At 44.3% G+C, this 24559-nt stretch overlaps 1 protein-coding gene across 3 annotated transcripts in view; it reads right to left on the bottom strand.

Moving 5' to 3' along the window:
* Window positions 1-24559, bottom strand: part of KIRREL3 (kirre like nephrin family adhesion molecule 3) — an 882952-nt gene that overhangs the window by 78307 nt on the left and 780086 nt on the right. For all 3 annotated transcript variants that reach the window (XM_056542707.1, XM_056542708.1, XM_056542709.1), the window contains exons 8-10: window positions 11633-11781; window positions 9634-9761; window positions 5453-5579 (exon numbers count right to left, since the gene is read on the bottom strand). In XM_056542707.1, the coding sequence (XP_056398682.1) occupies window positions 5453-5579; window positions 9634-9761; window positions 11633-11781 (404 nt within the window). The remainder of the gene's footprint in view (window positions 1-5452; window positions 5580-9633; window positions 9762-11632; window positions 11782-24559) is intronic.

Raw genomic sequence — 24559 nt, 5'->3', positions numbered from 1 at the left:
GATAACTCTCTGAGTACAGATAATGTAGTGGATGTGACCTGCAGTCCTATGTAACACCACAGATACACAGTGATAACTCTCTGTGTACAGATAATGTAGTGGATGTGATCTGCAGTCCTATGTAACACCACAGATAACACAGTGATAACTCTCTGTGTACAGATAATGTAGTGGATGTGACCTGCAGTCCTATGTAACATCACAGATAACACAGTGATAACTCTCACAGTACAGATAATGAAGTAAATTTTATCTGCAGTCCTATGTAACATCATAGATAACACAGTGATAACTCTCTCAGTACTGATAATGTAGTGGATGTGACCTGCAGTCCTATGTAACACCACAGATAACACAGTGATAACTCTCTGAGTACAGATAATGTAGTGGATGTGACCTGCAGTCCTATGTAACACCACAGATAACACAGTGATAACTCTCTGAGTACAGCTAATGTAGTGGATGTGACCTGCAGTCCTATGTAACACCACAGATAACATAGTGAAAACTCTCTGAGTACAGATAATGTAGTGGATGTGACCTGCAGTCCTGTGTAACACCACAGATAACACAGTTATAACTCTCTGAGTACAGATAATGTAGTAGATGTCACCTGCAGTCCTATGTAACACCACAGATAACACAGTGATAACTCTCTGAGTACAGATAATGTAGTGGATGTGACCTGCAGTCCTATGTAACACCACAGATAACACAGTGATAACTCTCTGAGTACAGCTAATGTAGTGGATGTGACCTGCAGTCCTATGTAACACCACAGATAACACAGTGAAAACTCTCTGAGTACAGATAATGTAGTGGATGTGACCTGCAGTCCTGTGTAACACCACAGATAACACAGTTATAACTCTCTGAGTACAGATAATGTAGTAGATGTCACCTGCAGTCCTATGTAACACCACAGATAACACAGTGATAACTCTCTGAGTACAGATAATGTAGTGGATGTGACCTGCAGTCCTATGTAACACCACAGATAACACAGTGATAACTCTCTGAGTACAGATAATGTAGTGGATGTGACCTGCAGTCCTATGTAACACCACAGATAACACAGTGATAACTCTCTGAGTACAGATAATGTAGTAGATGTCACCTGCAGTCCTATGTAACACCACAGATAACACAGTGATAACTCTGAGTATATATAATGTAGTGGATGTGACCTGCAGTCCTATGTAACACCACAGATAACACAGTGATAACTCTCTGAGTACAGCTAATGTAGTGGATGTGACCTGCAGTCCTATGTAACACCACAGATAACACAGTGAAAACTCTCTGAGTACAGATAATGTAGTGGATGTGACCTGCAGTCCTGTGTAACACCACAGATAACACAGTGATAACTCTCTGAGTACAGATAATGTAGTAGATGTCACCTGCAGTCCTATGTAACACCACAGATAACACAGTGATAACTCTCTGAGTACAGATAATGTAGTAGATGGGACCTGCAGTCCTATGTAACACTACAGATAACACAGTGATAACACAGATAATGTAGTAGATACTGTATCTGCAGTCCTATGTAACCCCACAGATACCCTGGTGACAGATGATGCGGTGACTGGAGGTATCGCACATGTGTCAGTCTGAGCAGATTCTGTGTGTGATCTGGGGCTAGAGACAATGGCGTCCGGTTGGTCACCGGTTGGTTGTGATTTTTTTCCGCCGTCCCCCGGTGACCGCTCTCTCCTTCTTTAACGCCTGATTTCGTAGAAAATTTCCCCGCGCCCTCCCCTCCCCCGCTCTTTCCTTACTGCTGCTTTTGTTTTCTTCTAGCTATTTAATTGTAATTAAACTCCTGCTGTCGATAAAGGAGCGCGAGCAAAAAGGAAAACAATATCACTTTGCAAGGCACGGTGAGATAAAACCAAATGGTGCATTCCTCATCCCGGCTCAATGTGGTGCCACCGGCGGATCTCCTCGCCGCTTCCGCGCGCTCCTTATTGCATTATCGCAGTATGTGTGTTATTTTAGGGACAGGAGACCAACTGTGATCAGGGAAATTAGGAGATGTGGGCAGCCAGGCTGACATTCCCAATCTGACTGCAATCATTGTGGGGTCCTAATGCCTAAGGTCACACTGCGCACCTTTCATTTTGCGCAACATTCTAATCCGTTAAAGGCGAATGATCCTGGCGACGGCTGTTCTATTTGTTGTGCAGTAATTCTTTAATTGTGAGACGCAATTGTTTGATTTTTGTCTGTAGGAAATTTGTCTTTAGGGTAAACAGCGGATATTCTGCGTATTGTGGGGATTTGGATGCAGATTTGTTGCAGATTTTCTGTGCAGATTGGGCAAATTGAAGTTTTTTCACTTAATAAGGCAAATTTATTAATGCGGTCAGTTTTTAATTTTTTTATTTTTTTATTTGAAGCATCCGCCATTTTGGTGCCATTTGGTGGTGTTTCTCACTTGGACATAAGAAATGTGCATGGCATGTATTTTTTGTTTTTTTCTTGTGCAAGTTGCATCAGAAATCTAGCAAATCTGTTGTAGTAAATCAGTCGTAAAGGGGTACTCCGGTGGAATTTGTATTTGCTTTTTAAATCAACTGGTGCCAGAAAGTTAAATACCGTAGATGTGTAAATTACCTCTATATGAAAATCTTAAAGGGGTTATCCAGGAAAAACTTATATATATATATATATATCTCAACTGGCTCCAGAAAGTTAAACAGATTTGTAAATTACTTCTATTAAAAAATCTTAATCCTTTCAGTACTTATAAGCTGCTAAAGTTGAGTTGTTCTTTTCTGCCTAAGTGCTCTCTGATGACACCTGTCTCGGGAACTGTCCAGAGTAGAAGCAAATCCCCATAGCAAACCTCTTCTACTCTGTGCAGTTCCCGAGACAACAAGCAGAGATGTCAGCAGAGAGCACTGTTGCCAGACAGAAAAGAACAACTCAATTTAAGCAGCTGATAATTATTGGAAGGATTAAGATTTTTTAATAGAAGTAATTTACAAATCTGTTTAACTTTCTGGAGTCAGTTAATATATAAAAAAAAAGTTTTTTTCCTGGAATACCCCTTTAACCCTTCCAGTACTTATCAGCTGCTGTATGCTTCAGATGAAGTTGTGTAGTTCTTTCCAGTTTGACCACAGTGCTCTCTGCTTTCTGGAGCCAGTTGATATAAAAAAATTGTTTTCCACTGGAGGACCCCTAAGTTTATATATATATATATATATATATATATATATATATATATATATACATATTCATTTTTTGTGTACGAAACATTCTGCAACAATTTTTGCCACAAATAAATGTGGTCCAGGTCATGTAAGCTACATTGCTGGAATGAAACAAATGGCGCTGATGGTGAGTGTGCATGGTATGGACAAAAAAAAAGAAAGAAGAAAAACATGCTTCTGAACCAGGAAGAGTCCTATTTCTGAGGAGTCTGGAGGGCGGGGCTTATTACTCTCCTGACTGGCACTTCCGATATGTATGTTGCTTTCCTATAAATCAGAGTTTTCCAACACATATAGGCTTCAGTGGGGGGGGGGGGGGGGGGGGGGCTACATCAGTGTTTTCCAACCATAGTGCCTCCAGCTGTTGCAAAACTACAACTCCCAGCATGCCCAGACAGCCTTTGGCTGTCTGGGCATGCTGGGAGTTGTAGTTTTGCAACAACTGGAGGTGCTCTGGTTGGAAAACACTGGTTTTCGTCCACTCCACCAGTGCATGTAGCAGTATTCCGGGGGACAGGTTTGCAGTTTACAGTCACAAAGACCTTGTAACGTCTCTAAACTTCCCAATAACATTTCATCTGCCGCAGCCCGAGGACGCTGCTCGCGCCTCCGCCATCTCTCCACGTAGCGTGGTCGTTCCTCTGTAACCGTGGAAGAGGATAAGCCCATATACAACCAGCGCCGGAGAAATGGTTATTCCGGCTTCTTAATGGGAACATAAACAGGAATCTAATATTAAAAAGCTAAATCTGCCGCCTGCTTCACGGCAAGAGATAAAGATATAAAAGAGATTTACGCCGCGCGCGGAGCACAGACAAGGACCGCCGCTTGTAGGCGACTTTTCAGGACACTAATAAACACCAAGCTCTCCTATAAAAGGATCGTATTAATGAATATCCCCCATAAATACAGAGCCCTGAGTTGCCTTCTGATAAACTGCCGGAAATTTTAGATTAGATTCTTTACGTCTGTGTCTGGGAAAGCTGGGTGACAACCAATATGGCTGCCAATAAGCTTACACCGGGGCTATTATGCATCTGGTCTAGGGCCCTAAAGGGTAAATCTGAGTCCTCATGTGTCAGTATTGTTGTATGTTATAGCATAGCTGGGGAGATTTACCTTTCAGGAGTCTGGAAAAGCTGTGTGACAAGCAGTATGGCTGCCAATACAGCTTACACCAGGACTGTCACGCAGCTTGTTTAGGACCCTAAAGGGTAAACCTGAGTCCACATGTGTCAGTACTGTTGTATGATTATAGCATAATCAGTAGATTAAACTTTCAGGGTTCTGGAAAAGCTGCATGAGAACCAATATAGCTACCAATAGAGCTTACACCAGGGCTGTCACGCAGCTTGTTTAGGAATCTAAAGGATAAACCCGAGTTCATGTGTCAGTATTGTTGTATAATTATAGCATAATCAGTAGATTAAACATTCAGGGTTCTGGAAAAGCTGTGTGACAAGCAATATGGCTGCCAATACAGCTTATACCAGGAATGTCAAGCAGGTTGTTTAAACCTGAGTCCACTTGTGTCAGTATTGCTGTAGGTTATAATAAAATTCAGAGAGATTTACCTTTCAGGGTTGTGAAAAAACTGGGTGGCAAAAAATATGGCTGCCAAGACAGCTTACACCAGGGCTGTCTCACATCTTGTTCAAACCCCATAAGGGTATACCTGCGTCCCCCCATCTCTATATTATTGTAAATTAATCATTAGCATTCAGGAGTCTGGAGAAGCTGGATAGGGGCATTCATAGTGTTTACCACCCGGCTTTCCAGGAAACAGGTTCTTGTCCCTGTACAGTTCTTCTTGGATATTCTGTTTCTGATAAAGTTGGGTGACAAACAATATGATCAACAACCACCTCTCCATTCAACGTCCTGCTCACCATGGTCATGCATTGAGAAAGAACGTAGGACTTGGGACCCCCATTCTAGGGGTCCCAGTGATCAAACATTTATTCCCTATCCTGTGGATGTGACAAATGGTGTTTATAGGTAATCCCCTTTCATTTAAATGAGTTTTACAGGATTAGAAAAGAACACGGCTACTATTTTTCCATAAACAGTGCCACGGCTGCCCACAGGTTGTATGAGGTATGACAGCTCAGCCCCATTCACTTCAATGGAGCTAAGCTGCAATACCAGACATGAACATGTGAGGTGCTGTTGCAAGGAGAAAGGAAGGATGTTACTCCCATATGCGGGGCCCCTGGCTGGCTCCTTACCATTGACTGTCAAGGTGAGTTCCCTCTCTCCAGCACCAACCCGAGGTACAACTGCTCGGCAGACATATTTCCCTGCATCCTCTTGCCGCACATTTTTTAGCGTCAGGTAGTTGTCATTGCTCAGGACCTACGGGAAACATACAGTGTGTCAAAAGAATGACACAAAACACCACAATATTTACACAATGGTTATTGTAGTTTCAAGTTGTTTTTTCTATCAGGTACGTTATAACATCACCACAGACAATCTATTTTGTAGATTGCATTTCAACATTCTGGCCACTAGATGTCAGTGCAGCAAGACAACCATAATAACAGTCTCATTTTACAGCTTGCTGTAAAGAAGGATCTCAATAGGTCAGAGGCATAAACCAAAAATTGCCATATGATCAGATAACAAAAATGTTCTGAATTACCAACATTATGGTTTGTATGGTTTGGTACATTTTGTCCTTTTCATAGCTGGGAGTATTGGACCCCTTGCAGGTTGTTACATTATTATGCAAATTTACTTGATAGTGTGAACATGGCCTGAAACTCTACAGCAGCGTTTACCAGCCTGTAGCTCTCTAGCTTGTGCAAAACTACAACTCCCATCATGTCTATGTGAGTGCATGGTGGATGTTGTAGTTTGTAAATCTCAGTTTGGGATGCACCGAAGGCTGGCAGGGCATGATGAGAGTTGTAGTTTGAGTGAAGGTTGGAGAACCCTGCTCTAGAATTATTTTCCAGAATATTAGTGAAATGTAGAAAAGACCATATTTCATGTATATCACATAATCCAACACCTGACAAATACTATTTACCCCAGATTACAGTAATTCCTATGGTAAATTATACAAGGGTAAATGAGGTAGACCCTAACATGGGCACAAATAGACAGTATTTGCCACTTTCTGTTGGTTGCCAGGGGTGACGACAAACCCGACAACATAAATATTTGTATTTTCTAATTGATGAGAGCCCTGATAGAAAGGCTATGGCCATCTGTGAAGGCTCCGATAGACTTAATTGGGGCATTCCCATTGGGCTATACCCGGGCCTGGTTGCTAGGGACAATAGAGCTCTGACAACTTTGTCATTTAGATCTTAGGTGATCTGTTGGATGTCTACAATGTCTGACTATTACCTATTGCTTGTTGTATATAGGTTGCCTAGGGTAACAACAATCTTAGTAACATATGACGATTTACTGACAGAAACCCGGTCAGTTAAATATATTAATGTTTTCTTTTTGGTGTGGTATTGGAGCACGATTTGGTGTGTTTGATGATAAATATTAAAACTTAAAGGGGTTATCCAGGAAAAAACTTTTTTTTATATATCAACTGGCTCCAGAAAGTTAAACAGATTTATAAATTACTTCTCTTCTTTTTTCAGTACTTATGAGCTTCTGAAGTTAAGGTTGCTCTTTTCTGTCTAAGTGCTCTCTGATGACACGTGTCTCGGGAACCGCCCAGTTTAGAAGAGGTTTGCTATGGTGATTTGCTTCTAAACTGGGCGGTTCCCGAGACAGGTGTCATCAGAGAGGACTTAGACAGAAAAGAAAAACCTTAACTTCAGAAGCTCATAAGTACTGAAAGGATTAAGAGAAGTAATTTACAAATCTGTTTAACTTTCTGGAGCCAGTTGATATATAAAAAAAAAGTTTTTTCCTGGATAACCCCTTTAAGTTTTAGGCACCTCCCCCTGTACTTTCCTTTTGTATGGTTTGGTACATTTTGTCATGTTCCCACTAGGCAATATAAATGGATGTTTTTGTGCCTTACGTGCATTATTTTCGGGCATAAATGCCTGTAAAACCATCCACAAATTGCAAAATGGCCATTTTTTTTTTCTGGATTATCTAATGTCTGGTTAAAAGATTTCTAGTGTATTCATCCTATCTTGTGAGCAGTAATGGCGTTGTGCTGGGGTGAAGGTTACAGGTCTGACCTAACATCTCTGTATTTGTTATTCCAGAAAATAAATTACTATATACCCTTGACATTTTTTAATCTATTTATTTTTTTTACATGAATGTTTTTGAAAGTTTTAAAATAATAAAAAATAGTAATACATTTTTTTTTTATTGAAAAATAACATTCTGCCTTCATTATGGCCGCCGTGCCTGGACTATAAAGCCGCTGACCTCAGGAAAAGCACAAAGTAATATTTTTTGCCATTTTAACTTCAGAAATAAATGTCAAGGCTCCGGCTGTAAACGCTCAGCCTGTGAACCGATGGAGACGAGAATCTGGGGATCCTGTCCTTAGGAAACTGATGGATGGAGCGAAGTTATTAAACAATGGCGCAGCCGGCCTCCTCTGCGGCAGAAGGTTATAATCCCTGTGTGTTTCATTGTTTCCATATACAAGGAGTCACATGACCGTTTATTACCGCACCGCGTAAGGTGGCGTTCCCCAACCTGTGGCTCTTCGTGATGTCCCGACAAACTTTTTACCACAAGCGTATTAGGCCATGCTCCTGCAATATTTTTTTTTACAGAATATAAAAGCAAATACTGTGCAAATCATCGGCTGCTAGATGTTCTTTTTTTGACTTTAGGACAGAGTTTCCCAACCACGGTGCCTCCAGCTGTTGCAAAACTACAAATCTCAGCATGCCTGGATAGTTGTTGGCACAATGGTTGGGAAACACTGCTTTAGTACAATAGAGTTGCTTTTAATAAGTTTGGCAAAATTCTTTCCAATTCATTTTATTTATTTTACTTATTTAATAAATAAATAAATTAATTAAATTATAAAATTTTATTTATTTATATTAAATGCCATTTACAAACAGCAGTTGTAATCACAGGGGGAAATAGGGTACGTTCACACTACAGAATGTCCGCTCAGAAAAATTCCGTGCAGACCGCTCGGAAATCCGCCCTCATCGTGAACGACAATGTATATCCGAGCAGATTCCCTCGAAAGAATGAACACGTTTATTCTTTCAGCAGAGTTTGGAATTTGAATTTCTGCAGCGGAACACCGCGCAAATTCAGCATTGTGCAGCAGAATCTCATTTTAAATAATGGGGGACAGCTGAACTGGAATTTTTAAGTAGAGTCACTCTGCTCGTAAATTCAGTAGTGTGAACATACCCTTAAAGAGTACCTGTCACCATACTAAACTTTTCATATATTGTTCCTTATGTAATTATAAGACACTTTGCTATTTACTTGCTGTTAAAATTCTCAATCTTTATATGTTTTTAATGTGATTGAAAAAATGGCCACTAGGTGGCTCTGTTCTGTTCCGTGCCGCAAGTCAAACAGTCAGTTTGGTCTCCTCCCGGCCTGGCAGGAGACCAAACTCAGGAAGTGCGTGCGGGGGCATGGGAAGGCACAGCTCTCACAGGATTCAGTGACGTCGCGCCTGCTGGGGAACGCCCACTTTCTCCTGCCGGGAGCTCACACAATGTGAGCAAGGGGAAAGGTATGATACAGAGCTTTTTAAAGCTCAAAAAAAAAAATTTTTTAAGGGTAGGAGGGGTGAGTAGTTCGGGAATATAATCTGAGTTAGTTTAGAACATATGGTTTGATAACAGGTACTCTTTAAGATTGTTGTCTGTGAATGGAAATGGCTCTCACTTGTGTCAGTCAAAATAGGTTTTCAGCCTCTATATGTAAGCAAGAAAGCCAAAAGTCACTGACAGCAATCAGAGATCTAGAAAGCTATGAGAAATTAAAAAACAAATAGCTTTACTTTTATAAAAGTTATTTAAAGCGTAGCCGTCATTTCAGGTGACCATAGCTGCCCTGTGTTTGTACATGAGGAGCGGCACTATTTCTGGCCAGTATATAACTTGCATATGGTATTTTTCAGCAAATTTCTGCTCTGCAGGCTTTATCCATAATTGTTAGTTCTCCATAGACTTGGACAAAGCTGAGCTGATTTTCAGGGGAAAAGGTTTGAGCAGCAGTGGGGGTGTTTGATAACAGGAGAAAGAAGCATTTTTGTCTAATAAAATATATAACAATATTATATTATATTCGCCCGTACCATTGATCTAGGCAAAGTTTATGCAAATGACAGTGAGTTGGAGTTACATAGAGACTTCAGTAGTTGAATCTAGGCTGCCTTCGGGTCGCACAAATTATGTAAATGATGCAACATTTCTGCAATCGGAGTCCTGTGAGTGAGGATTGGGGTTCTAGTCCTCGTTGTGCCCGTTCTTGGCTGTTTTGTACTTACCACCCCCGAACCGCGCTTCATCCAGACAATGGTGAGCGAGGGGTTACCGATCCACGCACAATGGAATGTCGCTTCCGATCCCAGGTCCACAACAATGGATTCAGGTTCTGTGGCCATACGGGGCCCAACTGTAGGGGGGAAAACGAGAGTGCAAGAGTTACCCCAGGGGTGGAACACATTACCCTGTGCTTTATGACATCATCACCTTTATCATGTCCTGCCCTTGGAGGTGGCCGTGACACAGTTAATTACATTACTCTGTATCTGTGCATCATGGGAGTTGTAGTTCATCCCAAGTCTGTGGATCCTGTGAATTGTGACGTGTGGGCAGTCACACCAGTATTACCAGTATATACCAGTATTTCCCAACCAGTGTGTCTCCGGCTGTTGCAAATCTACAACTCCCAGCATGCCCGGACAGCCTTTGGCTGTCCGGGCATGCTGGGAGTTGTAGTTTTGCATTAGCTGGAACCACACTGCTTGAGAAACACTGATCTGTGTTGAGTTACATGACATCTGTCTTCTCCTCAAGTGACTTCCAGAGCTGCATTTACACTGCTGCTGGCTGCCCTTGGCGCAAAGCACAACTGGCATAACCCTAGAGTGGCCACAGTTACAAAGAATATTCCCATTCATTATTAGTCATGTCATCAAAAGTAACAAATAAAGTGCTAAAATGCAGTGTATTCTTCTATAAGGGCAGCCTCTCTCTCTACTCCAGCTCCCAGAGGAAGCCGAAGTGCGAAACACGTCAGAGGGTAAGGTTGTCACTCCATAGTATGGTATGGCTAACAGCTATCGGCTGGTGAATGTACAGGCATAATTGCTGGAATTTAAGATGGATAACCATGTTAAGGGTCATCTGTGTCTTAGGTTGTTGTGCCCTCGGAAAACAAACTGTAATTCATCTGCACTTTGTAGTGAAAAGACTTAAAGAGGTACTCCGGTGGAAAACACTTTTTTTTTTTTTTATATCAACTGGTGCCAGCAAGTTAAACAGATTTGTAAATTACTTCTATATAAAAATCTTCATTATTCCAGTATTTATCAGCTGCTGTATGCTCCACAGGAAGTTCTTTTCTTTTTTTCATTTATTTTCAGTCTGATCACAGTGCTCTCTGCTGACACCTCTGTCCATGTCAGGAACTGTCCAGAGCAGAAACAAATCCCCATAGCAAACCTATCCTGCTCTGGACAGTTCCTACAGAGAAAATAAATTCAAAAAGAAAAGAACTTCCTGAGGAGCATGCAACAGCTGATAAATACCGGAAGGATTAAGATTTTATTAATAGAAGTAATTTACAAATCAGTTTAACTGTTTAATTCTGTTTAATAAAAAAAAAAAAAAATTCCACAGGAATTTTTAAAAAGGAAGTCCGGTGGGAAAAAAAAAAAATGTCCAGAGGAGGAGAGGTTTGCAATGGGGATTTGCTTCTACTCTGGACAGTTCCTGACACGGACAGTGTTGGCCGCAGAGAGCACTGTGCTCAGACTGGAAAGAGCTACACAACTTTCTCTGGAGCATAAAGCAGCTGATAAGTGCTGGAAGGATTATCATAGCCCCGCCCCCTCATAATGTCACACCCCGCCCCCTCAATGCAAGGCCATGGGAGGGGGCGTGACATCCGTCACGCCCCCTCCCATAGACTTGCATTGAGGGGGTAAGGCGTGATGGCATGAGGGGGCGGGGCAATGACGTCACGAGCTCCCGACTCCAGCGTTCGGAACAGTTTGTTCCAAACGCTGAACAGCGGAGTACCCCTTTAAGTCCAGGGTCAACGCATCCGTCTACCAGGAGATTGTGTAGCACTTCATGCTTCCTTTTACTTTTAAGTTGCATTAATTAAATACAATGAACACAATATTTCAATTTTTTGAGTTTCACCTGTAGACACTGGGTGGCGCTATTTTTTTGGGAAAAAAAAGAAGCAGACCTAAAGTTCTAAGCTAGTTGAGAGTTGCAATAATCTCTGGAACAGGAAAGGGGTAAAAATCTTACAATAAACATCCACTGTTCGGCTGATGTTGGTGCTGCCCAGGGCGTTGGTAACCTCGCACGATACCGGTTCAGAGAAGTAGGAGTAATCCACCACAGTCTCATACGTCTCTTCCGTCACCTCCTTCAGCAGCTGTCCACCTTTCGCCCACCTAATAGAAATCACATGAGACATAAAAAACTGTGATAAGAAATCCCACCTCTCAAAAGCAAACAATGTATTGATACAATTTGCCAACACATTTTTTTATGTAGTAAATATTTTGAAAAGTTCTGCAACTCTCTGATACATTTTGTGTTTCAATCAATGTAAAGGATCTCTGCTTGTTGATAACATTAAAGGGGTACTACCGTGCTGACAACTTATCCCCTATCTAAAGGATAGGAGATAAGTTGCCTGATCGCGCGGGGTCCCGCCGCTGAGGATCTCGCACGCAGCACCCCGCTCTCATCAGGCCCCGGAGCGACCATCGCTCCGGGTCTGATGACTGCCGATCACGGGGCCGGAGTATAGTGACGTCATGGCCCCGCCCCATGTGATGTCACGCTCCGCCCCCTCAATGTAAGTCTATAGGGTAGGGGGCGTGACAGCTGTCTCGCCCCTGCCATAGACTTGCATTGAGGGGCGGAGCGTGACGTCACACAGGGCGGAGTTGTGACGTCACGATCACCGGCCCCGCCATCAGAGCTGGAGCGGATGTTCGCTCCGGAGCCTGATGAGAGCGGGGTGCTGCGTGCGAGATCGCGGGGGTCCCCAGCGGCGGGACCCCGCGCGATCAGGCAACTTATCCCCTATCCTTTAGATAGGGGAGAAGTTGTCAGCACGGTAGCACCCCTTTAAAGGGGTTCTCCACCATAAGGTGATTTTAGTACATACCTGCAGGCAGTAATGGACAGGCTTAGGAAGGATCTGCTCTTGTCTTGTGGCTAAATGGCTATGTTGTGAGATTACCATAACACTGTGGCTAGCTTTTTGTGAACTGGTATTTCCTGTTGGATTTCATTCTCAAACTACAAGTCCCATAGTTCCATAGTTTGTAAGTATGATGCCACTTTCCTCCTTCAGACACATCAGCCACCCCAACCATTGAAACACAAATGAACTGCATTCCAATTCAAAAGACCAGTGTTTTCTAACCAGGGTGCCACCAGCTGTTGCAAAATTATCTCTCTCTCACCCAATGGTCGCTTTACCCATTGAAGCAGGGCAGGTCCCTCTGATCACCTGACTAGTGATGTCAGGTCTCGACGCACTGCAACCTGGGAAATCCTGAGACAACAGTCATTTTGTATGCTGTTAAAAATACATATTGGGGTGAAAATCACAGAAGAATTGTGAGAAAACAGTCACACACAGGTACAGACACTATATTATGGACTACACTAACTTTACAGCCCCTGTAGCATAGTCAAATAAAAAATATTCCTGGAATACCCCTTTAAAATGTCACCCTGACCTAGTCCTGCTCACACAGCTGATGGGTTATTATAGGAGAAATATCAAAAAATCCAGAATTCCAGAATCTTGAGCTCAAATGAATACAAGAAGAACTATGCAGAGTGAATGGTTACCCACCCCCCATCACATGAGCCTCCTGGCCGCAGCTCTTATCTGGGGGTAACATTCAGATTCTGCTGTTTGTTCCTGGGGTGCAGAATTCCACCAGGGATATCGGAGCCATTCTCCAGCTGCTCGGGGATAATGGAAGGAGAACGTTCGGGGGAGGGGAAGCGATCACAGCTATTGATAGGGGCAATTACATCCGTACATTTAGAACCGGAGCCTCCATTAGCTGCTCATGTTGTTGGATATTAGCTCAGAACATTGAGTCTTTAATGTCCGTACATTACAACATTCATTAGCCACGTGGCTACTGGGCACAATGCAGAAAATGGAAGAGCATTTATACTCCATTATGGCTGTGGAGCCCGAAATATCACACGCTGTCAGCAGAGTCTAGAGCCCGGTACAGTATACGCTGTGATGTGGTCATTTATTATGTAGCACCCACATACACCGTAGTGCTGTCAAACCTAGGTCATGTATCAGTCTCTGCAAGTCTAACTGTGGTTAATGTGATTTCCATGAACATTCTGGGAGCAGGTATCCTATGGAGTCCATACAGCAGTCCTGTGGTCTCCAACTACAACTCCCATCATTTCCTAACAGCCTTTGTTACATCTCACCAGTGCTTCCTATTCTTCAACCTGATTCTAAAAAATCACAGGCAAAAACCCCCACAATGCTACTTACTGTTCAACATGCACGTCATGTGAACACAGCCTAAGGGTCTATTCACACGGCAGAGTTGCCGCTTCCGGAATTCCTCCTCAAATTAAAGCCCATATGGGATTCCGCACTTACATTCACAGAAGTGTGAAATTCAGAAGTGTGAATGGGAGAGCGGAATCCCATAGAAGTCTATGGGCTTTAATTTGAGGAGGAATTCCGCAAGTGGAAATTCTACCATGTGAATAGACCCTAAGGGCTCATTCACACTTCCATATTTTGGATTCACATTATTTCCATTTTTATGCTCTGAGAAAAAAAAAAAAAAAATTGTGACCATCAACCATCATATGTAACTGGTTTAATTCACATTTCTCTATTCTTAGAAATATTTTTTTTCTTAAATTGTTACAATTACATTGTTTTATAGATACATCATAAATTAACAAACCAATATGGGTAAAGTTTTAGCCTGTAGGGCTAGATGACATTTTTGCTTAGTTTACCTAAGTAGATTTGTTCCACTTTTGTTTTGTTTTTTCCCCCGTTTTTTTTGAACATCCCTATTCTAGCATAATTAGCAAAAAGGAATTTTTTTTGATAACAAACTAAATAATTTTGTACAAGATATAACAAAATAGGATTAAAAAAATTGAACAAATTGTAAAAAAATAAAAAAATGTATTATACATCTGTATTTAATTTGTTATTTCATAGTGTGTGAATGGGGCTTGAGCCATATAGGGGGTTCCCAAATAAAATACATGGACTGTGATAAATATGATGCACTGCACTGATCACACACCATGCACACTTATTCCCTGAAGTGCAGCGTTTTCACTTCAGCCTGAGTGTGTTTGAGCTGCGTAATTTTGCACTTAATAATAAAAGAAACAAAATATAACTCAAGATCAAAAATGTTATCATGGAGAACCTGGTGGCCAGCACAGCACATGTTAACTTTTCCCCAGCCGTCCAATTCTCGGTGTTCTGTCGTATAATTAGCGCTCTTGTTAATAGCGATTAGCACTTCGTGGCTCTTCTCATAATGTTTAATTAAGACATCTGCATGTTGAGATGTTAAACTGCGAGCGCCAGTTATTTTTTGTATCATGAAGGTGTCGCACGATGGAAGTTACATTTAAAGATGGTTGTAACAAATAAAGTAGAATCCTGGCTGCTTAACAGATGTGTAATAGCAGAAGAGACTGAGAAAGGCTTCACCGATCCTGGGTTCTGATAGTGGTGCCAAATGATAAATAAAAACCTGTGTCGACTTAATACTTCTCATAACTGAGGTTTTTTTTACATTTCTATCCAGTCTGGAAAATCTACTGTTCTGGATGGATACATTTAACATGCACAGTGACTTCTGCACAGGTCACGGAGCCTGCTCACAACACTCTCCCATAGAAGTCAATAAGGGATGTGCAGGGAATGTAGAGAGTGAGCTGTGACATCACCTTTTGACTTCTATGGGAGAGTGTTTTGGGCATGCTATGTGACCTGTACCGAGCTCTGTGTGCAGGGAGGTAGAAAAGGTGAGCTGCTCAGCTCTGGGGCTTTCAACCATTGGCTCCTTAAACCTGGCCCCTGTAACTGAGGCTCCTTTTTCTGCAAATTCTTACACTTGTCCCACAGGAACTTAGGCTCCTTTTACTCTGCACTGCCTAACTATCTACCTACCTACCTAATGTGGGGAAACTATGCCGCCAACCTAATGTGGCGGACCTATGCCACCGACCTAATGTGGGGGAACTATACTGCCAACCTAATGTGGGGGAACTATGCTGCCAACCTAATGTGGTGGAACTACAACCTAATGTGGGGGAACTATACTGCCAACCTAATGTGTGGGAATTATGCCACCAACCTAATGTGGGGGGAACTATACTGCCAACCTAATGTGGGGAAACTATGCCGCCAACCTAATGTGGTGGAACTATGCCGCCAACCTAATGTGGGGGGAACTATGCCACCAAACTAATGTGGGGGGAACTATACTGCCAACCTAATGTGGGGGAACTATGATGCCAACCTAATGTGGGGGACTACAACCTAATGTTCTGTGTCTCCTTATATCCTGCTCCTGGATCTGTGGCTCCTCATACTCTGCTCCTAGATCTGTGGCTCCTTATATTCTGCTCCTGGATCTGTGGCTCCTCATATTCTGCTCCTGGATCTGTGGTGTCTTATACTCTGCTCCTGGATCTGTGTCTCCTTATATTATGTTCCTGGATCTGTGGCTCCTCATATTCTGCTCCTGGATCTGTGGCTCCTTATATTCTGCTCCTGGATCTGTGTCTCCTTATATTCTGTTCCTGGATCTGTGGCTCCTCATATTCTGCTCCTGGATCTGTGGTTCCTTATATTCTGCTCCTGGATCTGTGGCTCCTTATATTCTGCTCCTGGATCTGTGTCTCCTTATATTCTGCTCCTGGATCTGTGTCTCCTTATATTCTGCTCCTGGATCTGTTGCTCCTCATATGCCACTCCTGGATCTGTGGCTCCTCATATTCTGCTCCTGGATCTGTGGCTCCTCATATTCTGCTCCTGGATCTGTGGCTCCTTATACTCTGCTCCTGGATCTGTGGCTCCTTATACTCTGCTCCTGGACCTGTGGCTCCTTATACTCTGCTCCTGAATCTGTGGTGTCTTATCCTCTGCTCCTGGATCTGTGGCTCCTTATACTCTGCTCCTGGAACTGTGGCTCCTTATATTCTGCTCCTGGATCTGTGGTGTCTTATACTCTGCTCCTGGATTTGTGGCTCCTTATATTCTGCTCCTGGATCTGTGGCTCCTTATATTCTGTTCCTGGATCTGTGGTTCCTTATATTCTGCTCCTGGATCTGTGGCTCCTTATATTCTGCTCCTGGATCTGTGGCTCCTTATATTCTGTTCCTGGATCTGTGGCTCCTCATATTCTGCTCCTGGATCTGTGGCTCCTCATATTCTGCTCCTGGATCTGTGGCTCCTTATACTCTGCTCCTGGATCTGTGGCTCCTTATACTCTGCTCCTGGATCTGTGGCTCCTTATACTCTGCTCCTGGATCTGTGGCTCCTTATACTCTGCTCCTGGATCTGTGGCTCCTTATACTCTGCTCCTGGATCTGTGGCTCCTTATATTCTGTTCCTGGATCTATGGCTCCTCATATTCTGCTCCTGGAACTGTGGCTCCTTATATTCTGCTCCTGGATCTGTGGTGTCTTATACTCTGCTCCTGGATCTGTGGCTCCTCATATTCTGCTCCTGGAACTGTGGCTCCTTATATTCTGCTCCTGGATCTGTGGTGTCTTATACTCTGCTCCTGGATTTGTGGCTCCTTATATTCTGCTCCTGGATCTGTGGCTCCTTATATTCTGTTCCTGGATCTGTGGCTCCTCATATTCTGCTCCTGGATCTGTGGCTCCTCATATTCTGCTCCTGGATCTGTGGTTCCTTATATTCTGCTCCTGGATCTGTGGCTCCTTATATTCTGCTCCTGGATCTGTGGCTCCTTATATTCTGTTCCTGGATCTGTGGCTCCTCATATTCTGCTCCTGGATCTGTGGCTCCTCATATTCTGCTCCTGGATCTGTGGTTCCTTATATTCTGCTCCTGGATCTGTGGCTCCTTATATTCTGCTCCTGGATCTGTGGCTCCTTATATTCTGTTCCTGGATCTGTGGCTCCTCATATTCTGCTCCTGGATCTGTGGCTCCTCATATTCTGCTCCTGGATCTGTGGCTCCTTATACTCTGCTCCTGGATCTGTGGCTCCTTATACTCTGCTCCTGGATCTGTGGCTCCTTATACTCTGCTCCTGGATCTGTGGCTCCTTATACTCTGCTCCTGGATCTGTGGCTCCTTATACTCTGCTCCTGGATCTGTGGCTCCTTATATTCTGTTCCTGGATCTATGGCTCCTCATATTCTGCTCCTGGAACTGTGGCTCCTTATATTCTGCTCCTGGATCTGTGGTGTCTTATACTCTGCTCCTGTATTTGTGGCTCCTTATATTCTGCTCCTGGATCTGTGGTGTCTTATACTCTGCTCCTGGATTTGTGGCTCCTTATATTCTGCTCCTGGATCTGTGGCTCCTTATATTCTGTTCCTGGATCTGTGGCTCCTTATATTCTGCTCCTGGATCTGTGGCTCCTCATATTCTGCTCCTGGATCTGTGGTTCCTTATATTCTGCTCCTGGATCTGTGGCTCCTTATATTCTGCTCCTGGATCTGTGGCTCCTTATATTCTGTTCCTGGATCTGTGGCTCCTCATATTCTGCTCCTGGATCTGTGGCTCCTCATATTCTGCTCCTGGATCTGTGGCTCCTTATACTCTGCTCCTGGATCTGTGGCTCCTTATACTCTGCTCCTGGATCTGTGGCTCCTTATACTCTGCTCCTGGATCTGTGGCTCCTTATACTCTGCTCCTGGATCTGTGGCTCCTTATACTCTGCTCCTGGATCTGTGGCTCCTTATATTCTGTTCCTGGATCTATGGCTCCTCATATTCTGCTCCTGGAACTGTGGCTCCTTATATTCTGCTCCTGGATCTGTGGTGTCTTATACTCTGCTCCTGGATCTGTGGCTCCTCATATTCTGCTCCTGGAACTGTGGCTCCTTATATTCTGCTCCTGGATCTGTGGTGTCTTATACTCTGCTCCTGGATTTGTGGCTCCTTATATTCTGCTCCTGGATCTGTGGCTCCTTATATTCTGTTCCTGGATCTGTGGCTCCTCATATTCTGCTCCTGGATCTGTGGCTCCTCATATTCTGCTCCTGGATCTGTGGTTCCTTATATTCTGCTCCTGGATCTGTGGCTCCTTATATTCTGCTCCTGGATCTGTGGCTCCTTATATTCTGTTCCTGGATCTGTGGCTCCTCATATTCTGCTCCTGGATCTGTGGCTCCTCATATTCTGCTCCTGGATCTGTGGCTCCTTATACTCTGCTCCTGGATCTGTGGCTCCTTATACTCTGCTCCTGGATCTGTGGCTCCTTATACTCTGCTCCTGGATCTGTGGCTCCTTATACTCTGCTCCTGGATCTGTGGCTCCTTATACTCTGCTCCTGGATCTGTGGCTCCTTATATTCTGTTCCTGGATCTATGGCTCCTCATATTCTGCTCCTGGATCTGTGGCTCCTCATATTCTGCTCCTGGATCTGTGGCTCCTCATATTCTGCTCCTGGATCTGTGGCTCCTCATATTCTGTTCCTGGATCTGTGTCTCCTTATATTCTGTTCCTGGATCTTTGTCTCCTTATATTCTGTTCCTGGATCTATGGCTCCTCATATTCTGCTCCTGGATCTGTGGTTCCTTATATTCTGTTCCTGGATCTGTGGCTCCTTATACTCTGCTCCTGGATCTGTGGCTCCTTATATTCTGCTCCTGGATCTGTGGCTCCTTATACTCTGCTTCTGGATCTGTGGCTCCTTATATTCTGCTCCTGGATCTGTGGCTCCTTATATTCTGTTCCTGGATCTGTGGCTCCTCATATTCTGTTCCTGGATCTGTGGCTCCTCATATTCTGCTCCTGTATCTGTGTGTCCTCATATTCTGCTCCTGAATCTGTCGTTCCTTATATTCTGTTCCTGGATCTGTGGCTCCTCATATTCTGCTCCTGGATCTGTGGCTCCTCATATTCTGTTCCTGGATCTGTGGCTCCTTATATTCTGCTCCTGGATCTGTGGCTCCTCATATTCTGCTCCTGGATCTGTGGCTCCTTATACTCTGCTCCTGGATCTGTGGCTCCTTATATTCTGTTCCTGGATCCGTGGCTCCTTATATTCTGCTCCTGGATCTGTGGCTCCTCATATTCTGCTCCTGGATCTGTGGCTCCTCATATTCTGCTCCTGGATCTGTGGCTCCTCATATTCTGCTCCTGGATCTGTGTCTCCTCATATTCTGCACCTGGATCTGTGGCTCCTTATATTCTGCTCCTTGATCTTGGTCTCCTCATATTCTGCTCCTGGATCTGTAGCTCCTCATATTCTGCTCCTGGATCTGTGGCTCCTCATATTCTGCTCCTGGATCTGTGGCTCCTCATATTCTGCTCCTGGATCTGTGGCTCCTCATATTCTGCTCCTGGATCTGTGGCTCCTCATATTCTGCTCCTGGATCTGTGTCTCCTCATATTCTGCTCCTGGATCTGTAGCTCCTCATATTCTGCTCCTGGATCTGTGGCTCCTTATATTATGTTCCTTGATCTGTGGCTCCTCATATTCTGCTCCTTGATCTGTGTCTCCTCATATTCTGCTCCTGGATCTGTGGCTCCTTATATTCTGTTCCTCGATCTGTGGCTCCTCATATTCTTCTCCTGGATCTGTGGCTCCTTATACTCTGCTCCTGGATCTGTGGCTCCTCATTTTCTGCTCCTGGATCTGTGTCTCCTTATATTCTGCTCCTGGATCTGTGGCTCCTCATATTCCGCTCCTGGATTTGTGGCTCCTTATACTCTGCTCCTGGATCTGTGGCTCCTTATACTCTGCTCCTGGATCTGTGGCTCCTCATATTCTGCTCCTGGATTTGTGGCTCCTTATACTCTGCTCCTGGATCTGTGGCTCCTTATACTCTGCTCCTGGATCTGTGGCTCCTCATATTCCGCTCCTGGATTTGTGGCTCCTTATACTCTGCTCCTGGATCTGTGGCTCCTTATACTCTGCTCCTGGATCTGTGGCTCCTCATATTCTGCTCCTGGATTTGTGGCTCCTTATACTCTGCTCCTGGATCTGTGGCTCCTTATACTCTGCTCCTGGATCTGTGGCTCCTCATATTCTTCTCCTGGATTTGTGGCTCCTTATACTCTGCCTTGAATCTAAGACTCTTACTATACTTCAGCCTTTGATTGGAGGCTTCTTCTTCTGCAGCTCCGTATACTTGGCCTCAGATCTAAGGCTCCTTACACTCGGCTCCTGGAGATTAATTTGTGTGACCAGGAAACATTTTTCTTCTTCCACAAATTCCATCCATAATAAATGAAGGCGGATTTCTTCTCATTAATTACATCTAAAAATATTGTTGTTTTGACCTCGAGCCGCCTCCGGAGCCCATGAAATAATGAACACGTTGTGATGGCAGCTTGAAGAATACCTCGTAGTCCCCGCAATCCGGGCCTGGTGCCTCTGATCACAATTAGAAGCGCAAATAAATGATATGATGCACAAAAAGTAACAACGTCTGATATGAAATTAATAGCAGAGAGGACGGAGCGCCTGTCCTGGCCGAGCCGGAGTCTCATTTATAACCGTGCGGCATGTGCAGCTATACGACTCCAGTGCCAAGGCTGCACTCAACATCACTCATCCCGCGCCCAGCGGAGTCCGGGGTCAACCATCTGCTACTTAATAAAAGGAACAGAAAAGCCCATCCTGAACATTGTGTCTGGATATATAGGTCACTCCACGTTTACAGGACACAGAACCCCTCTTAGGCCGGGTTCACACCACGTTTTTGCAATACAGTTCCTGTATCAGATTTTTGATAAACGGATTCCTCAAAACCGGACTAAACTGCATCAAAACGTGTGTACAAATTTTAATCCGTATACGGTTTGAAAAATTATGTCCGGTTGCATCCGTTTTTTAAGAAAAAAAACCTATACGTTTTTAACTTTTCATTTCATTATGAATAAAGTTTCACTTGTTTGATTGAAATTCCAAGAAAAAAAAATGTGCAAAGTCAAAAACCGTTTGGTGAAAACCGGATGGAACCGTACGCACTAGGGATCGACCGATATTGATTTTTTTAGGGCCGATACCGATAATCTGTGACCTTTCAGGCCGATAGCTTATACTGATATTCCAGTATAGGTTATCGGCTATTCCCCCCCCCCTTCTCCTGCCCCGCTGCAGATCAATGATATAAAGCGCGTGCTTTAAATCAATGAACTGCAGCGGCTTTTGCGGGGCCAGAGACCGCCACCACCTGCTTCTCTCCCCCTGCCTGTCTCCCTAGTGCAACCACCGCTGCCCCATTGCTTCCCCCATCCCCGGTTTTATAATTACCTGTTTTCCTGGGGTCCGCGCTACTTCTGGCTCCGGCGGCGTCCTGAGCTGTCACTGTGCGCACTGACGTCACTCGTCATTGCGCTGCGCAGCGCGCCGCAGGAGCCAGAAGTAGCGCAGACCCCGGGAACAGGTAATTTTATAAAACCAGGGATGGGGGAGGCAATGGGGTGGCGGTCTCTGGCTGGGGAGGCGGGGCATTATCGGCAAGGTAATTGCTGATACCGATAATGTCCAAAATCGTGAATATCAGCAAAACCGATATTCGGTCGATCCCTACGCACATACAGTTCTGTACGGTTCCCATTGGCTCCCATGTTTAAGAAAAATGTATACATTTCTATACGGTTTTTCACCTGGACCAAAAACTGTGGTAGGCTACGGTTGGGGTACGGGGAAAAAAACTGACAAAACCGTACAGGATGCAAAACGGACACAACCGGATGCATCTTTTGGCATACGGTTTGCAATGGAGAGTCAATGCTTACGGTTCCGTACGGTTTTCAAATTGAAAACATATACGGGAACTGTACTGCAAAAACGTGGTGTGAACCGGACCACATGATTAAAGGCCCACTCCCCCCCCCCCAATCATTCATTGCTAAACATTGCATTTGGTACATATTTACCCCACTCAAAAGGAACTGTAAAAGATTAGAAAAACATAGCCGTTTTCCTCCAGAAACAGCACCACACCTGCCAAAGGTTGTATCTAGTACTGCAGCTCTTCTGCATAGAAGTGACTGAGCTGCAATACCACACACAACCTGTTGCATATGTGTGGTGCTGCATTATCTAACCCTTTAGAAGGATATATGTCATCAAAGACCTGCCCCAACATCATCTAAGCCAGTGTTTCCCAACCAGGGTGCCTCCAGCTGTTGCAAAACTACAACTCCCAGCATTCCGTCCCACTCGCCGCAGCCCTGTTGTCTTCCTATTGTCATGCAGCACTACAATGGTTAACCCCTCAATAACTGGAGCAGTGTTTCCCAACCAGGGTGCCTCCAGCTGTTGAAAAACTACAACTCCCAGCATTCCGTTCCACTCGCCGCTGCCTTGTTGTCTTCCTATTGCCGTGCAGCACTACAAAGGTTAACCCTCAATAACTGAAGCAGTGTTTCTCAACCAGGGTCCCTCCAGCTGTTGCAAAACTACAACTCCCAGCATTCCGTCCCACTCGCCGCAGCCTTGTTGTCTTCCTATTGTCATGCAGCACTACAATGGTTAACCCCTCAATAACTTGAGCAGTGTTTCCCAACCAGGGTTCCTCCAGCTGTTGCAAAACTACAACTCCCAGCATTCTGTTCCACTCTCCGCTGCCTTGTTGTCTTCCTATTGTCGTGCAGCACTACAACGGTTAACCCTCAATAACTGGAGAAGTGTTTCTCAACCAGGGTCCCTCCAGCTGTTGCAAAAAAGGCTGTCCGGGCATGCAGGGAGTTGTAGTTTTGCAACAGCTGGAGGCACGCTGGTTGGGAAACACTGCACTACAATATTAGGGTCAAGTCTGATAGGCCATTCAGGAGTTTAGGAGAGCTGGGTAGTAGCCTTCGGCTGTCCAGGCATGCTGGGAGTTGTGGTTTTGCAACAGCTGGAGGCACGCTGGTTGGGAAACACTGCACTACAATATTAGGGTCAAGTCTGATAGGCCATTCAGGAGTTTAGGAGAGCTGGGTAGTAGCCTTCGGCTGTCCAGGCATGCTGGGAGTTGTGGTTTTACAACAGCTGGAGGCACCCTGATTGGGAAACACTGCTCTAACCCTTTACAACCTCTTACTCTTTAGAAGGATATACATCACCAAAAAAACTGTCCCATTGTTTAAACTGAGTTTTTATGTCAATCATATTTTTTAAAGAATTTTTGGTGATTGTTTCTTTTTTAAATTTTATATTTTTTGATGTATATTTTAAAATAACCCTGAAACCAATTTTGGCCACTAGGGTTATAACTGAGCCGAGATTTCCTGTTCTGTACAGATTATTTCCCAAGGGCCAATGGCTGTCCGGGCATGCTGGGAGTTGTAGTTAAGCAACCGCTGGAGATCCACAGTTTGGAGACTACTGTCCTATCAGAACGTATAGATGTCATTTAGAATGGCTACGAAAGGGGCGGCCCCAGCACGCCCATGTATTATACGGTCACACGTTGGCGATTTATTGGAATGGCCGCCATGTTACGCTACATTGTCCCTGCCGTATCTGTTCTCCACAGGCCAGAGCTGATGATCCATGGAGGTTAGAGGACCCAGACCTGTGATCACCGCGCCGACTTCCCTATAAAATAAAAAGTGTCTTATTCATGAATCCGTAAATGCTGTTCATGGCCGCGGTTTACACCACCTCATTGCCGAGGCTTTACAGCCATTCGCAGGAACGCCGCTTCTCTCACCATCAGGAACATTTCCACCTCTTTGTTACGGATATTTGAGTGTTTTAGGTACGAGAACGGATTTTCCCTCATGAGATCAAGGAAGGCAGAGCACGCCCGCGCCTGACTCGTCTTTGTGCCAGTTCCCATAACAACGTGAGATGGCGAGGAGCGCAGGGCACAGTCTTATCTTATGATATTTTAAACAGGGGGGCCCGGCGCAGTGGCCCCAGGATCCCTGAGCCCTGAAACTTTACACACAGGAAGAGTCAGTGCAGGGAGTAAAAATAAAAAACCGTAGTTACAATGTATCGGCACTTCTCTTAAAGGGGAAGTTCCCTCAAAATA

This window comes from Hyla sarda, chromosome 10 (assembly GCF_029499605.1).
Source record: "Hyla sarda isolate aHylSar1 chromosome 10, aHylSar1.hap1, whole genome shotgun sequence".
NCBI classification, from domain to species: domain Eukaryota; kingdom Metazoa; phylum Chordata; class Amphibia; order Anura; family Hylidae; genus Hyla; species Hyla sarda.
The sequence above is the reverse complement of the archived record's forward strand: the minus strand, read 5'-3'. Positions and strand labels throughout refer to the sequence as shown.